The sequence below is a fragment of the Condylura cristata genome, unplaced genomic scaffold (assembly GCF_000260355.1).
Source record: "Condylura cristata isolate star-nosed mole 26May11 unplaced genomic scaffold, ConCri1.0 scaffold00028, whole genome shotgun sequence".
Classification (NCBI taxonomy): Eukaryota; Metazoa; Chordata; class Mammalia; order Eulipotyphla; family Talpidae; genus Condylura; species Condylura cristata.
This window is the reverse complement of record NW_004567129.1, coordinates 28,062,949-28,077,147: the sequence shown is the minus strand read 5'-3', so window position 1 is coordinate 28,077,147 and position 14,199 is coordinate 28,062,949. Positions and strand designations below refer to the sequence as shown.

Sequence of the window (14,199 nt, the reverse complement as noted above, 5' to 3'; positions counted from 1 at the left end):
GAAGCACATCAGTGGGTGTCTAGGGGTGGCAGTGGGCATTGGGAAGGGGAATGAGGAAATGCTTTGGGGTGACGGAGGCATGGTGGTGTAGTTGTCTGAATGGCATTGAAATCTATACTTAAAATGGGTACCTTCGCCTGCATGTAAATTATACCTTAATAAAGATTTGGAAAAAAACACAGATGTTCGGAAGCCACTAGAGGCCAGTTATCAAACTCCCTGGGTTGGGGCCTGGCCATCAGAATGACCTGAAAGTTCTCGAGGTGCAGTCAGGGCTGAGAGCCACAAGATTCTCCACATCAAGAAGTGGGGCAACATTAGAGGCCCCCATGTGATGCCCCTACCTGGAAGAGGAGTGGCTGAACAGTCATGCAGCACTTAATGACAGGGTTTTGTTCTGAAAAATATGTCTGTGGGCAATTTCATCACTGCACGAATGTCAAAGAGTATAATGGCACAGACCTAGGTGGTTCAGCCTACCACACCTGGGCTGGGTGGTATAATCTAGTGGGACCGCCATGGTATTTTCAGACTGTGGTTCCCTAAACCCTCATTAAGCAACACATAACAGAGGAAGAATCTTGGGGAACAGAGCAAGGTCCCCACCCACTCCCTTGCCCCCGGCCCCTGTAGCTCAGACTCTCTCTGCCCCTGGCTCCTCAGACCCCAGGTCCTCTGGCTAGAAAAGGAAGCCCCAGGGTTTAGAACTGGGGCTACAGACCTATTCTTTCCCTCGCTCTACCTAGACTCCTGGAGAATTAATTACCAGGGAGCCTGCACTGTCTCACTGGAGGCAAGTGCTGAGCACAAGCCCCCTGTAGTAATTTTAAAAGTTTGGCCAGAAAGTGAGGAACAGGATTCTGGGGATACCCTTTGCAGGGTGGACAGGGGCTCTGGGCAGCAACCCACAGTCAGGACCTCAGAGCATACAGCAGGTGCTGAGGCCAGAAGACAGCAGTCCCCACAATGGGGGGACTCCTCGACCCCAATTACAGTCAGCCACAGTGGGAAGCAAACCACTGTCTCAGCAGGTCACACTTGTGGGGACAGAGTGACCTGGTGTCTCTAGCCCAGGGCCTGATCCTAAGTCTCCATCTGCAATTTGGACTTGTAGCCTAAGACTAGCCCTTCACTTCTGGGCCTCAGTTTCTCATCTGTTAAATGATGCTCAGAAGGATCCTTCTGGGCTGACAGTTACCCATAATAATGTTTTAGCTGGACAATTCAGGCCAACGTGTGGTAGAAGGGATACTCTACTGCCACCTGCTGGACAAATACACTCAGGATGTGAAAACTATACCTGCAGAGTCAGGATCCCAGTCCCACCTTCCCATCCATGTTGGGTGGTCCTGTCTGCCTCAAAGGAGCAGTGTGAAGAGTACATAAAGGTAATATACCTGGCCCTCCCTGGTGGCGCAGTGGGTTAAAGCACAGCACTAGGAAGCTAAAGCCACTTCAGCATGAGTTCAATCCCCGCCCAGGAGGTGACCCACATGGCGCAGCAGACCTGTCCTGGCCCACCCGCTGCCCCCCTCAGCAGTGTACTTCGTCAGTTGGCCTGTTCTGCTCCCCACTCTGTCTCTAGTGAATCCTCTCACCACTCCTGCACCTCTGGCCTGTACCCCAGTTCTGTATGCATAAATAAATACATCTTAAAAAAAAAAGTAATATACCTAAAGCACCTGGCGCGCTGTTTGCCGCGATGGTCACTAGCAGCTGCACCCTTTGTTGTTACTATTCTATCTATTCTATTCTAGGTGTCTGAGGCTGGGGGCTGGGTCAGCACTGGACAGTCAGACCCCAGCTTCCCCCTACTGAGAGAGTGTGCCCTAAACTTCCTACTAGGTCATCTGGGGCATAGAGAATGCCATCATTTTTGTTTCCCTAGGTTTTGGAGTAAAGAAGAGAATCAACTCTTGGAGAAAGAGCCTTGACCCTTCCTCCAACATGCCTCCCACTCACAGTCTCAACCCCTCACTCAGCCTGCCCCAACCTGCAGGCGTCCCCTCCCCACGCCTCACCAGCATCTTCATGATGGCAAGGAGGAAGTAGAAAGGCAAAGGCGTCTTCTGGCACCAGGGTAGTCCTAGCGCCCCCCAGGGGCCACACCAGTAAGAGGATGGTCCACTCCCAGGTGTTCTCTGAGCCCAGCCTGGAGTCCTGGGAGACAGAGGTACAGAGAGAGGGAGCAAGTTGGAAGACGAGAGTGGGTGAGGGGAACTGTCTCCTGTCCAGCTCCACTCAACCTACAGTGTACTTGCAGAGGCAGGAAAGATGGCCACCCAGGGGAAGGGAAGGCCTAGGTCAGCGGTGCCCTATCACTAACCCCTCCTCTAGCCCCCATCCCCCAGGTTTATGAGGGCGGCCCAGAGACCGCAGAGTAGGGTGCATGAGAACCTCTGTCCAGGTGCTTCCTCCTGGACAGTACCTGTGTGCGGCCTGATCTGTGCCTGCTTGGGGGTCTTCTACCTCAAGCGTCTTGGAGTCCTGGTCCCTGCCTGTACCTGCCTTTCTCTGATTTGGGGCTCTATGCCGCTTTTGTGTTCTGAGTCCGTCTCTGACTGACCTGGTGTCTCTTATTTCTCCTCCTCTTCTGTTGGTCCCTCCTTTCTCCTCCGTGCTTCCATGAGTGCCTGTCTCACGCTCTTGCGATGTGTCCCAACTGACCAACCTCTGCTCCCTCTCTCCCCTTTGGAAGCTGGACTCTGGGCAGAGGATCCTCCTTCTGGCCCCAGACCCACTGGCCAATCTCCACTGCGTCTCCACTCTCCAGCCACCTTTGGACCTTTGACCTCAGACCCAGTGCTGTCAGAGAAACTGAGGCAACTGTAGCCTCTGGCTAGAAGGCAGCAAGATGAGGGGGAAGAGGGGAAACAGGGACAGCCCAGTTGTAAGGTTCCTAAGATGGGATGGGTGGGGAGGTTGAGATGAGGAGAAGCCTAGAAAGAAGGGTGATTTGAGGGATCTAGAGAGACACCTTAGGTAGGGACCCTGAAGAAGGGCGTTCTGGAAGGGAGAGTCGTTAAGGCGTGTGGGGTTCCAGAGGAAGCAAGCTCCGGGGGAGGCAGGTGCTGAGAGCAGGCTCTGGAGAGAAGTCTTTGGTAAAGAAAGGTGTGAAGGGACGCTGAAAGGAACATTTTCGTGACAGGGGATGGTAGGGGGGTGGTTCTGGAAGGGGATGAGGAAGGGGCGTGCAACTCCCGGGTTAGCTGGTAAGCAGAGAGGAAGATGCTGGGGCCCCTCCCAGAGAGGAAGCCAGAGGGTAGGAGGAGACCAGGGGCAAGACGACTCTGGGGAGGCTCAGAAGAGGGGGTTGGGGTGGTTCTCTACGAGAACCCTAGCAAGAGGAAATTCTGGGGAGAAGCAGACTCTTCAGAGTGGGCGCCCGGGAGCGAGCTTCTGAGCCCCGAACCTGGGAATCCGGCCTCATTTCTCTTGGGGGCTCCCTACGGAAGGTTCTAGTGGATTCTGGGGACAGGGCGTCTAGTGCGGAGGAAGGGGGTAAAACACCCCCTTTGGGGAGGGTAAGTGTCCATGTTGCCGGGTGAGGGGGCGGAAGGAGATAATAATTCGAGACTAGAACGCAAATAAGTGCAGCGGGGACTGGCCGGAGCCGGGGACGAGGCGGCCCGCGGCCGTGCCCCTCCGGCTCCGAGGACACGCCCCGCCCTGCTCATCACTTCCGGGAAACGCCCCTCCCCCGAAAGCGAAGTCCCGCCCCTCGACTACCGCGAGGGCCGTAAAGCACGCTCCGCTCGCGACGCCGGGCCCAAAGCGCCTGCGCAGTCCCTGGAAAACGGCTGTGTTGGCCCCGCGCTTTCCTTTTCCGGTGGCGGCGCCGCGCGGTGAGGAGCTCTTGTCTGGATCCGCAGCCATGCCGTCCAAGGGGCCCCTGCAGTCCGTGCAGGTTTTCGGACGCAAGGTGAGCTGGGCGCCCGCCGGGAGGCCGGGGTCTGGGGGAGGCCGATGGGCAGGAATCTGGGGGCGATCTGGGAACCGGCGCTCACGTGGCCCCGCTGTCTCCCTCTCGGTTTCCACAGAAGACGGCCACAGCCGTGGCGCACTGCAAACGGGGCAACGGCCTCATCAAGGTGAACGGGCGGCCCTTGGAGATGATCGAGCCGCGCACGCTGCAGTACAAGGTGCTGGGCCTGGGGATGGGAGAGTTCTGGAATAAGCATGGAGTGGGGGCGTTCCCGGAGCTCGTGAATTCTAGAAACTGAGTCTCGGGTGGTGAAGAAAAGGGCGTTTGGGGGGGTGGTCTTAGAAGATGCTGGAAAATGTCGAGACGAAAGATGGAAACGTGGGTGTTTGGAGAACTAGGATATTGGAAACGGCCAGCTGGGGACTGGATGGCGAGGGCGGTTTTAGGTGTTGACGCAGCCTGAGTTTTTGCCAAAGCTAAGGGTTGGGGGACCATGCCACGGCTTCCTGTCCACTTCCGCAGGAACGCTCCCCGAGGACCGGTGTCAGTGTTGACTACTCGGGACATCGTGCTAAAGCTCTTGGGGCTCAGTGAAGGTTGTAGAATCTGGTACCTTTAGCCGGGAGGGGGGACTCCCCTTAGCTAGGGCTTCAGTTTCTTTGGCTCAGAACGGAAAGACCAGAGTTTGGATTCTGGTTCTAGGTGTGTCACTGGAAGCAAGTAGCTTCATTTCTCTGCTTTGGGCTGGTCATCTGTAAAAAGGGATTTCTACTTTAAAAGCTGTAGCGAAGCTAAGGTAATATTTTCCGTCTAAGCTCCTGGGCTAGCGAGAGACTGCACCTCCTTTATGATACGTGGTATCAGTGTCTGAGCGCCCTTTGTATTTGCAGCCTGTGTTTAGCACTGGGGCATCTAACGCTGCCCTCGGGGCATCCAGTGTAGTGGGGGGGATGCACTGGACCCAATACCAAGTATTCCAGAGGCAGGCCGGTTAGCTGAGACCTAGAAAAGCCTTCTGATACAAACCGGGTGGGTGGGCAGGCTTCTGGGAGAAAGAGCTGTGAGCTGAGGATTCCTTTCTGTAAGAGACAGCGAAACATGTCCAGGTAGAGGGAGCCCCTGCAAAAACCCCTCCTGTTGGCCAAGGAACAGGTTGGCACAGGCTGTAGTTACCTTTTCTGAAACTGATGGGAAGGCCCAGGGAGGAGGTAGGTGCCTAAGTGCACCCGAGGTAGCCCCAGGATTTCTTACCGAGGCACAAGGATTTCTGTCGCTGTCAGGCGTAGCAGCCAGCGCTCTGTCTTCAGAGACGGGGATCTGAGGCCCACGGATGTGCACCACAGGACAAGGCCTCTGCAGCCTCTCAGCCCTCCCTGGTGGGGTGGGGACCTGCAGTGGGGGCTGCTGCCCCTTGGGAGCTCACGAAGGGTGCTCAGATTTAATGACAGTGTGACCTAAAGTCCTGCTGTGCCCTCGTTCTCTAGCTGCTGGAACCTGTTCTGCTCCTGGGCAAGGAGCGATTTGCTGGCGTGGACATCCGTGTCCGTGTGAAGGGTGGTGGTCACGTGGCCCAGATTTACGGTGAGTCGCTGGGCACAAGGGTGGGAGGCGGCTGAGCGCGAGGTCCTGACTGGCCTTCACCGTGTTAACAAGACACTTTTTGTTTCTAGCCATTCGCCAGTCCATCTCCAAAGCCCTGGTGGCCTATTACCAGAAATGTGAGTCGGTGGCTCCCCCCTCCCCCCGGGACAGGGCAGTGGGCAAGTAGAGGGCCCATGGCACTGAGCCCCCAGGCGGAAGGGTACTGCTGCCGGGTTATCTGAATCTCCTCTCTCGTCCCCAGATGTAGACGAGGCCTCTAAGAAGGAGATCAAAGACATCCTCATCCAGTATGACCGGACTCTACTGGTGGCTGATCCCCGTCGCTGTGAATCCAAGAAGTTCGGAGGCCCTGGAGCCCGTGCTCGCTACCAGAAATCCTACCGATAAGCCTGTCGTGGGGCTTGGGTCCCTCTTTATAATAAACAGTGGTTGTTGGATTTTAAGGTTTCAAGGGCTGCTGTGGTCTGTGGGAGCGGAGTATCTGACTGAAAGGAACGTGCTGCCGTTGCAGGGCTTGGCCTGTCCGAAAGCTGCCACCACGGGCTTCGTGTGGGCAGGCAGAGCAGGCGGGCTTGCCCCCAGTGGTAGTCTCCTGTGCAGCCACAGCGGGGCTGGGGTGCTACGCGGCTTGACCTTCGCCTGTCCATCCCTTTGCTGTTCTGACGACATGAGGAATAGGGGCTCGTGTGACGTCAGTCACCATGAACACTTGGGTGGGCTCTGAGCATGACTAAGGGCCAAACCTGATCAGGAAGTGGTCTGTAGTGCGGGTGATGAGGGCGGGGGTGGGAACCCCGCAGGGTGGGAGCTCCCAATGGTCTCATCCCTAAAGATGGCAACCGCTGGGAAAGGCCTCCTGACAGTGGACACCTTGGGGACTTGAGTCAAACCTGCTTACCTGTCGCGCCCGTAAGTGAGGAGAGTGCAGTGGACTCAGCCACAATGGACAGTGGAGGTGGCGTGTCTCCCCCAACCAGATCGCTGGTGGGGACTCCTAGCAGGCCTGTGGGTTATGTTGGCTTTTGTTTTCCCCATTCTGCATGGGAAGCTGTACGCTTTCATGAGTGGGAGGCAGCTGCCACCATACTGGGCTTTGTGGCCAGCCTGGGCACCTTGACTGTCTACCCTCGTGGGGTAACCACCTTTGACCATCAATTGAGAGAAGCGTCTCAGTTTGCTTTATGGAAGGGACTGGAATTGGGCCTCCCTGGTGGCACAGGAGTTAAGTCAGTGGCTGTTATCACCACCTGCTGGGAGCACAAGATTGGCCAGGGAGTGGCTCACATGTACAGCAGACCTTTCCTGTCTCCCCACTGCTGCCCCCAGCAGTGGATTTAAGTAGATCTGCCTGCTCTGCTCTTGTCTCATGAATCCTCTCACCATCACCCCCACTTCTGGCCTACACTCCCAGTTGTATGCATAAATTTTTTAAAGGAACTTGGAGTTGACGCTCCCCTATAAAGCTCTGCACTAGCCAGACTGCTAGTGCAGTCCACTCCACTCCAGGCACAGTGGCTCCTGAGCTGGGCCGCCAGGCGAGGACGCTGGCACGGTTGAGGACGTTTCTGCAACAGCCCTGTGTGCAGGGCAGCAAGTGCTGCTTCGGGTGGGAGCGGGGTTGCTGGAGCACTGGGTAGGGGCAGGCCAGACCCCGTGAGGCGGGCAGCAGGGGGTGTCACAGGTGACAGGCAGAATAAACCAGCTCACTTGTTTTACGCTGAAGCGGTGTGAACTGGGCTTAGAGGGCATTAATCTCTGCCTCCCAGAGGGTGGCAGTGCCCCAGAGCATACGGCAGCCTCTTCACCCTGTTGGAGCCTGTCCTCCTCGCTGTTCTAAGGACCAGGCTGACAACTGACACTGGCATCAGCGCGAAGGTTCCAGGAAGGCTGCGCTGGGGGCTGTGGTAGGAAGTGGGCTGGGAATTCAGGGGCAAGAACCTGGAGGAGGCCGAGGCTGGCCTCGTGCCCGCAGCTTTTCCACAGGCCCAAAGACCCCCTTGTTGTGCTGCTGGCGGCCCTCCCAGACGCACAGCTGGGATGCATCTGGGGAGGCGGAGGGGCTGGCCTCCCCCGCCCCAGGCCTTGCAGCAGACAGCCCCCTCCTCCCTCCCTGCCGCCTCCTCGAATACCGGGAATTCCGGCGCGCTGCTGGAAGCCCAGGCCAGGCTGGGAACTTTCCTTCAGCTGGGAATGTGCAGCTGGGGGTGGAGGAGGGGAGGCTGCAACGGTGCAGGCCGGGAGGCCCGCTCAGCCCGGGACTGGTGCAGGGCACAGCAGAACCACTCAGCACCCAGAGCTAGGCTGCCTTACTCTGCTCACGAGCGGCTCCCTAGAGCCCTGAGAGCACCAGGCTGCCAGCCTCACCTGCAGGGGTGTTCTCTGCTGTACCCCCAGTATGGACCCGGCACAAGACAGGCAACTGACCAAGAGAACTCTGGTTTCTGTGAGAAACTAGTTTCCTTGAGAAACAAGTCCAGGCCCAGCACTGGCCCTTCTAGCAGAACCTAGGCAAGTCCCTCAGCCTGACTCTGCCTCAGTTTCCTCAGTAATGAAAACCACGTTCACTTGCCTTTTAGGGATGCTGTGAGGACTCGGAATTGAGTTCACACAGTGACTAACGCCTGTGGTATGCACTTGGTGCCCAATAAATCTCGGCCTCTTGCTGTTGTTGGCCAGCTGTTCAAACTCCAGATTCCTAGGCTCCTGCCCTGGAGACTTTCAATAGACTGATTCAGAAACTGGGCCCTGTGATTTTAGCAACGCCCCCGTGAGTCAGAGGTTCAAACACTTGTGACAGTGAGAGGTTCCTACTCACTGAATCTTCCCGGTCCCAGGAGGCAGGTACAGTTCTCACTTTACAGATGACAAGACCCAGGCTCAAGGAGGTAACACACCAGGTAACTAGAAAATTCAGGCGTTGAGTTCAGCCATGACACTGGTGCCTCAGACAATTCTAGGGAAGATTAAATAAAACAATGCACTAAAAGCACGGGGTTTTTGATGAAAGCAGCTTATTACGGGGATACTAGCTGAGTTCTATTTCTCAGGGGGTGAAGCCACGGCCAGGAGGGGGCAGAAGGATCCTAACATAAAGGCCTTCTGTCTCCACAACCTGAATTCTTTTTTGGGGGGGTGGGAGGAGGAGTGCAGATACACACTGAACAGGCCCCAAACTGGTGAGGCAACAGAGGGATCTGTGTGGGTGGACACAAGACTTGGAAAATTCGCGGGGGTGGGGAGTGGCTAGCAGGACTTTGCCCTAGTCCCAGACCTGATCTGCCCTGGATCTGGAACTGTTCCGTAGTGTCAAGATCCAGAAAAAACTGAGGACGGGACGGGGGTGGGGGTGGGCTGAACATCCACCAGAACTCTGGGTGGGTGAATGGGGAGACGGTCTGGCAAAGATGGTGGTGACTCATGAACAGGCAGAGATGGAAACAGGTGGATGGAGGGCTGGAGGGAGAAGATGGACAGGTAGGGTAACGGTGTGTGGAGGAGGGGACTCTGGCAGAGCAGAAAGGGGGTGGGCGAGGACGGGCTTGAGGTGGTTAAACACAGGCATGGGGGATGAGTGATGGGGACACAGCTGGACGGACAGGTGGCTGGGCAGCTGGGCTAACTGGACCCGGAGGGACAGGTACACTGGACATACAGCTAAAGGAATGAATGCCTAAGGTTCTACTTGTTGAAACAAAACTTGTTACCTTTTCTGGTTAGGCATCAGGCATTATAAATCCTCTGAAATCACATACCAAATTATACTGGGCCTGTCCAGCACACTTCTTAAAACTGAGAGTCCCCCCAAATTTTCAGCACCACTGATTTGAGCTGCCAGACCTTCCCATTCGTCTTCCATCCCCCACCCACGGTGGGAAATGACACACAACTTCTCGTTATTAATATTAATGATACCCCGGGCCCATCCCGTGGCATTTAAGGAATAAGGGTCCTTTACCAAAGCAGATCCTGGGAGTTGCAAAGTTGCAGCAATTTTTAGAACTGCGTTCGGTGTCTGGACCTCTGGGTGAAGTCCTGAGGGTCTGTGGCACCTGGTTACAGTCCTTGCTTTTCAAGCCTGACATGCTGGTTCACATGTGGAACGGGGGAGCATCAGGTGCCCCCTGGGCCCGGCGAAGGCCCGCAGATTCCTGGGTGGGGGCCAAGAGAGCAGGGTGGTTCAGCCGGACCTGGGCCTTGGCTGGCCGTAGGCGCCCCCCGCCCCCTACCTGGATGTTGACTGTGGTGGCATAGCTGAGCCGCCTGGCCGGGGGTGGAGGGGGCTGGGGTTGGGGTGGCGGTGAAGGTGCCCGTGACGTGGGGGCAGAAGAGGACCAGGGGCCGCGGGAGGCTGGGGGTGCATCTCCGCCAGCCCCTTGCCGCCTTGCCAGGCTCTGGCTGATATATGAGGCTGCCAGGTACCTTGACAGGGCAGCAGCATTGGGGCCCAGGAGCTGCCGAGTGGGGAGCGGGGGACTGTGAGGTGGCGTCAAGTCTGAACACTCTGACCTGGGAGCCTGAGAGACGGAGTGGCCTGCTGGCTTGAACACAACCATGGTGGTGTGACTCTGGAGGGAAGACAGGCCCTGGGGATCCTGAGAGCCTCCCTGCTCAGGCGCAGGGGTGGCAGCTACGGCGTGGAGGTCTGCGAGGCTCTGCTCTGGCAGCAAAGGGGCAGCGGCCACAGCCTGGGCGTCCGGGAGGCCTCTCTCCTCCGGCAGCGGTGGGAGCGCCGCAGCCCGGGCGTCGGTGAGGTCTCGCGGCTGGGGCAAAGGCCCTGCAGCTGGAACCTGCCCGCATGACAGGTCTGGGGGTACGGACGGAGGCGTGCTGGCTGGGACCTGGTGGTCCAGGTGGCCTCCGCGTGCAGGCAGAGGTGAGGTGCCCAGAGCCTGAGTGTTGAGATCTGGCTGCAGGAGTGGTGAGCTGCTGGTGGGGCCCAGATGGTCCAGGCTGCTTCCAGGCACAAGAGGAGGCTTCATGGGGGATTTGCAGGCTGTGGCAGGGGACGGAACATCACCAGAACCTTCCAGCTCCTCGTGTGGGGTGCTGGCTGGGCTCTGGCTGTCTAGGTGGCCGTGCTGCTGGGGCACAGGAGTGGTGGCTAAAACCAGGGTGGCAGGGTCACTCTCCGGCATGGGCAACGCTGGTGTGGCTGGAACCTGGGTGTCCACGGGGGAGCCTTGCTCAGGAGATATGGTGGCCAGTGGGACGTGTCCGCACTCAGGCAGGGGACCAGGAGCTGGGGCGTGGACGGGCAGGTGGCCTTCTTGACCAGGCACAGCAGGGAGAGCTGGAACCTGGGTGTCTGGGGGGCCGTCCTGCTTGGGTGCAGGTGTGCTGGCTGGAACCTGGGCGTTCCAGAGGCTGCCTTGCTCAGGCAAAGGGGGAGCGGCTGGAATTGGGGGGCCTAGGTGGTCCGGCTCCGGTAAACTGGAGACGCATCGCCCCTGGCCACGCAGGCAGTCTGCCGGCTTCGACAGAGGCGTAGCAGCTTGAACGCGGGCAGCAGGGCCCAGGGAGACCGATTCCTGCGTACAGGTCAGCGGGAAGGCCGGCTCGCACACCAGCACGTGTCCGAAGGCAGGCGGGGGCGCTGTGTACAAAGAAAGGGGCGTCAGGCCCCGGGCCCGCCGCGGGCGCCCCTGCCGACCACGCGCCTGCACTTCACCTGGCTCGGCCTGCTCCCAGGGCTGGCAGGGGGGCAGCTGGGGCTGGGCCAGAGCCCGTGGCCGGCGGCGGGGGGCGTTGGCGGACGCCCGGGTCTCAGCCCGCTGCATCTGCTGGATCCGCTCGCTGTAAAGTCGGGCCAACTCCCGCACTCGAGACGCCGCCCTCTCCGAGCGCTGCGCGCCGGCCGGCCCACCCTTGCTGCCTTCACCCAGATCAGAATCTTCGAGGATGAGCAGCGGCTCTGGGAAACCTGGCCGGACCAGCTGCCCCTGCTCTAGGGCCTGCCAGGCGCTCCGAATTTCTGAGCAAGAACGGAATTCCAGCTCCTCCGGGAACCCCTGATCTCGGGTGACAGCCTGGGGCTGGAAATCTGGAAATGATACCCCTTCCTCCTCCTCCTGCTCCGCCATGCTTCCTGAAGGGGCTGCTCCCAGTTTTCCAGAACTGCTTCCAGGGAACAGTTCTCTCCTGGTGGCCAGAGCCTCGGCAGGCCCCTGCGGAGGGCCCTGCAGCCAGGCGCCCCGGGGAAGCGCGGGAGCAGCGCAAAGGCCCGGGGCGTCAGGCACGCTGGCGACGGCTGGGAGGCGGGGTGTCTCAAAGCCACTGGGAATGTCAGGGGGGCTGGGCAGGCGCGGAGTTCTGGGCATTTCAGGAAGGCTGGGCACATCAGGAATTGTGGGGAGGCCGGGCATGTCGGGCATTTCGGCCACACTGGAACCTTCAAGCCCCTCAAGGACGTGGAGCGGAGAAGGCCCCCGTTCATCCACCTCCCTCTCTTCTTCCTCCTCTTCTGAAGAGTCCCGGATGGGCAGGGCTTGGAATGCGAGCGTTTCGCAGCGGCCTGGCAGCTGGGCGTCTCCGGAGAACTTGGGAATGTCGCAAGGGGGTGGCTGCAGTGAGCACTGGGGAGAGGCCAAGCGTCTCGGTGGGGAGGCCCACCTGACCCCGCGCTGTGCACGCCAGCCCAGAGCCCCAAGGACACAAGGAGACCTCGGCTCACCCCTGGGTCCCGGAGGCCTCTCTGGCTCAGCAGTTCCAGGATTTCTTCAGTGATAGAGGTCGTCCCAGGAGGCTCCAGCATGGGGGGCCCAGGGTCCTCCAGGTCCTCAGGAGGCCCGGGGGCTGGAACTGGTGACTGAGGTTCTAAGGGGGGGTAGAGCTCCCCCTCACTGCCAGCATGCTATGAGCAAGGAAAGTGGACGTGAAGGCCCGGCCAGCCCCCACTGCCCCCTCCTCCCAGGCTGGGCCCCCAGCTCCCTCCGAAGGAGAAATCCACTTCCTGGCCCCCTCTGCTTCAGATGCAGGAGGCTGGACTCAAGCTCTCTCCTCCCTCAGACACAGAGGCCCAGATCTGCTCAAGCCGCCCCAAGGTTCTCTTACCTTAAGTCTAGGCTTAGCTGGGGATGAGAGGAGAGAGAGAAAGAGGAGTGAGATGTAGAAGCCAATGTCCCCCCTCACCCCTTGAACAAGTTGCCGCCATCCGTCCCCCGTGCACGTCCAGTGGGGGAAAGATGGACAAACAAGGCTGGGCTGGGGTGGTCACTTACAGTTTTGGGAAAACGTGACAAAGGGGTCTTTCACAGGCTCTGTGGAGGACACAGATGTCAGGGCCTGGCCCACCAGAACCCGGCTCACTCCCAGATGCGGCACTCACCAGACTGTCTGCGGCTGCGGCGAGAGGGGGGTCCCGGAGACGGCGCTGTGGGAGGCAAAGCAGAACCCCTCTGTGAGACCAACACCGGGCTGGGGGCCGTGGAGGGGTGTCCAGCTCCAGAGTCCCAGAGGAAGCAGGGGTCCCACCTCCTTTACCTGTGTTCCTTCGTCCAGGAGTGAAACTCCTAGCATCTCGAGGGCGGGGAGATCCAAGTGGGGGTGTCAGGGGCTCTGGGACGTTCTTACTTTTAGGAGCACCTGCAGGGAAGGGTTTGGTGCTGAGGAGCTATTTTGCATGGAAGTAATTCCTCTACACAGACCTCCAAGCCCAGGCCCCAACTCACAGTGCAGGCTGTTTTCAAGGAGAACTTGTTTTGCCTGAAAGAGATGAGTGTGAGAGTTGAGGGGGCTGGTCGGCACCCCAGTCACTGTCTCACAAATGGGTGCTGCTATGGGCAGTTGCTTTACATGGCCGATGATGATAAATCCTCACCACAACCCTATGAAATTGGTGCTATTAATCCTCCAGAAGAGAAAACTGAGACCAGAGAGGTTAAGTCACCTGCCAAAATTCACAAAGCAGGGCCACGGCAACACTGGGATTCAAAGCCAGGGAGTCCAAGTCTCCGTTTAGAGTCTACCGTATCCCAGTCTGACGTGGTACTTAGGGTCTCTCTAGCACTATGAGGGGGTGCGGGGTTGCCTCCAGCATTCCCAGGGCCCCCAGCTATGGCAGGAGCTGTACCTTGGCAGGGAAGTAGGCAGGGTGGTTCTCAGAGAAGAGGCGCTGGAGACAGTGAATCCACAGCCTCTTCTCTTCTTGGTTCTTGGCCTGGGGGTGGGTGAGGTTGGAGCTGGACCCAGGTTTGAGGTCTGGGGGAGGCCCTGACCAGCAGCCCCACCCTGTGCTCACCTGCAGCAGGTGCCTGTGCTTCGGAATGGTCAGATCAGACACCTTGAACCCTAGGGGGTCCCGAGGATTCTCACTCACACTCAGGTTACAGCACTGGAGGAATGGGGTTGGGGGTGGATAGAGAAGAAAGCAGAGCTCTCAGGCTTAGCTATGTCCCAGGTCCATCTGGGTGCCCTCCTCGCCAGGCCCTCCCTGATACAGTGGGTTAGAAACTATCACAGCCACTGCGGCACAAGTTCAATCCCCGGCCAGGGAGCTGACCCACAGGGCACGGCAGACCCCTCCTGTCTCCCCACTGCTCCCCTCAGCAGTTTATTTCAGCCGATCTGCCTGTTCTGCTCCCCACTCTGTGTCTGATGAATCCTCTCATCCCTTGCACCTCTGGCCTGTACCCCAGTTCTTGTCTGCATAAGTAAATACATAAATGTTTAAAAAG

At 58.5% G+C, this 14,199-nt stretch overlaps 2 protein-coding genes across 2 annotated transcripts in view; one reads left to right on the top strand and one right to left on the bottom strand.

The window, feature by feature from the left end:
• Positions 1–3,798: 3,798 nt before the first annotated feature.
• On the top strand, positions 3,799–5,978 carry RPS16 (ribosomal protein S16). Its single transcript, XM_004690620.2, has 5 exons — positions 3,799–3,922; positions 4,041–4,142; positions 5,410–5,506; positions 5,596–5,643; positions 5,769–5,978. The coding sequence occupies exons 1-5, from the start codon at positions 3,875–3,877 to the stop codon at positions 5,912–5,914; spliced, it is 441 nt and encodes a 146-aa protein (XP_004690677.1). The 5' UTR covers positions 3,799–3,874; the 3' UTR covers positions 5,915–5,978.
• A 3,231-nt stretch (positions 5,979–9,209) lies between these two features.
• PLEKHG2 (pleckstrin homology domain containing, family G (with RhoGef domain) member 2) overlaps positions 9,210–14,199 on the bottom strand; it is a 10,755-nt gene continuing 5,765 nt past the window's right edge. Inside the window, exons 8-17 of the mRNA XM_012730496.1 lie at positions 13,764–13,856; positions 13,596–13,682; positions 13,195–13,228; positions 13,007–13,108; positions 12,852–12,896; positions 12,745–12,783; positions 12,578–12,594; positions 12,198–12,377; positions 11,196–12,099; positions 9,210–11,120 (exon numbers count right to left, since the gene is read on the bottom strand). Coding sequence (XP_012585950.1) covers positions 9,616–11,120; positions 11,196–12,099; positions 12,198–12,377; positions 12,578–12,594; positions 12,745–12,783; positions 12,852–12,896; positions 13,007–13,108; positions 13,195–13,228; positions 13,596–13,682; positions 13,764–13,856 — 3,006 coding nt within the window. The 3' untranslated portion in view covers positions 9,210–9,615. The remainder of the gene's footprint in view (positions 11,121–11,195; positions 12,100–12,197; positions 12,378–12,577; positions 12,595–12,744; positions 12,784–12,851; positions 12,897–13,006; positions 13,109–13,194; positions 13,229–13,595; positions 13,683–13,763; positions 13,857–14,199) is intronic.

Excerpts from the sequence above, each read along its gene's own strand:
- RPS16 (XM_004690620.2), top strand. The coding sequence starts at position 3,875 with ATGCCGTCCAAGGGGCCCCTGCAGTCCGTGCAGGTTTTCGGACGCAAG. Across the intron at positions 3,923-4,040 it reads TGCAGGTTTTCGGACGCAAG|AAGACGGCCACAGCCGTGGC; the intron begins GTGAGCTGGGCG and ends CGGTTTCCACAG. Across the intron at positions 5,507-5,595 it reads TCACGTGGCCCAGATTTACG|CCATTCGCCAGTCCATCTCC; the intron begins GTGAGTCGCTGG and ends TTTTGTTTCTAG.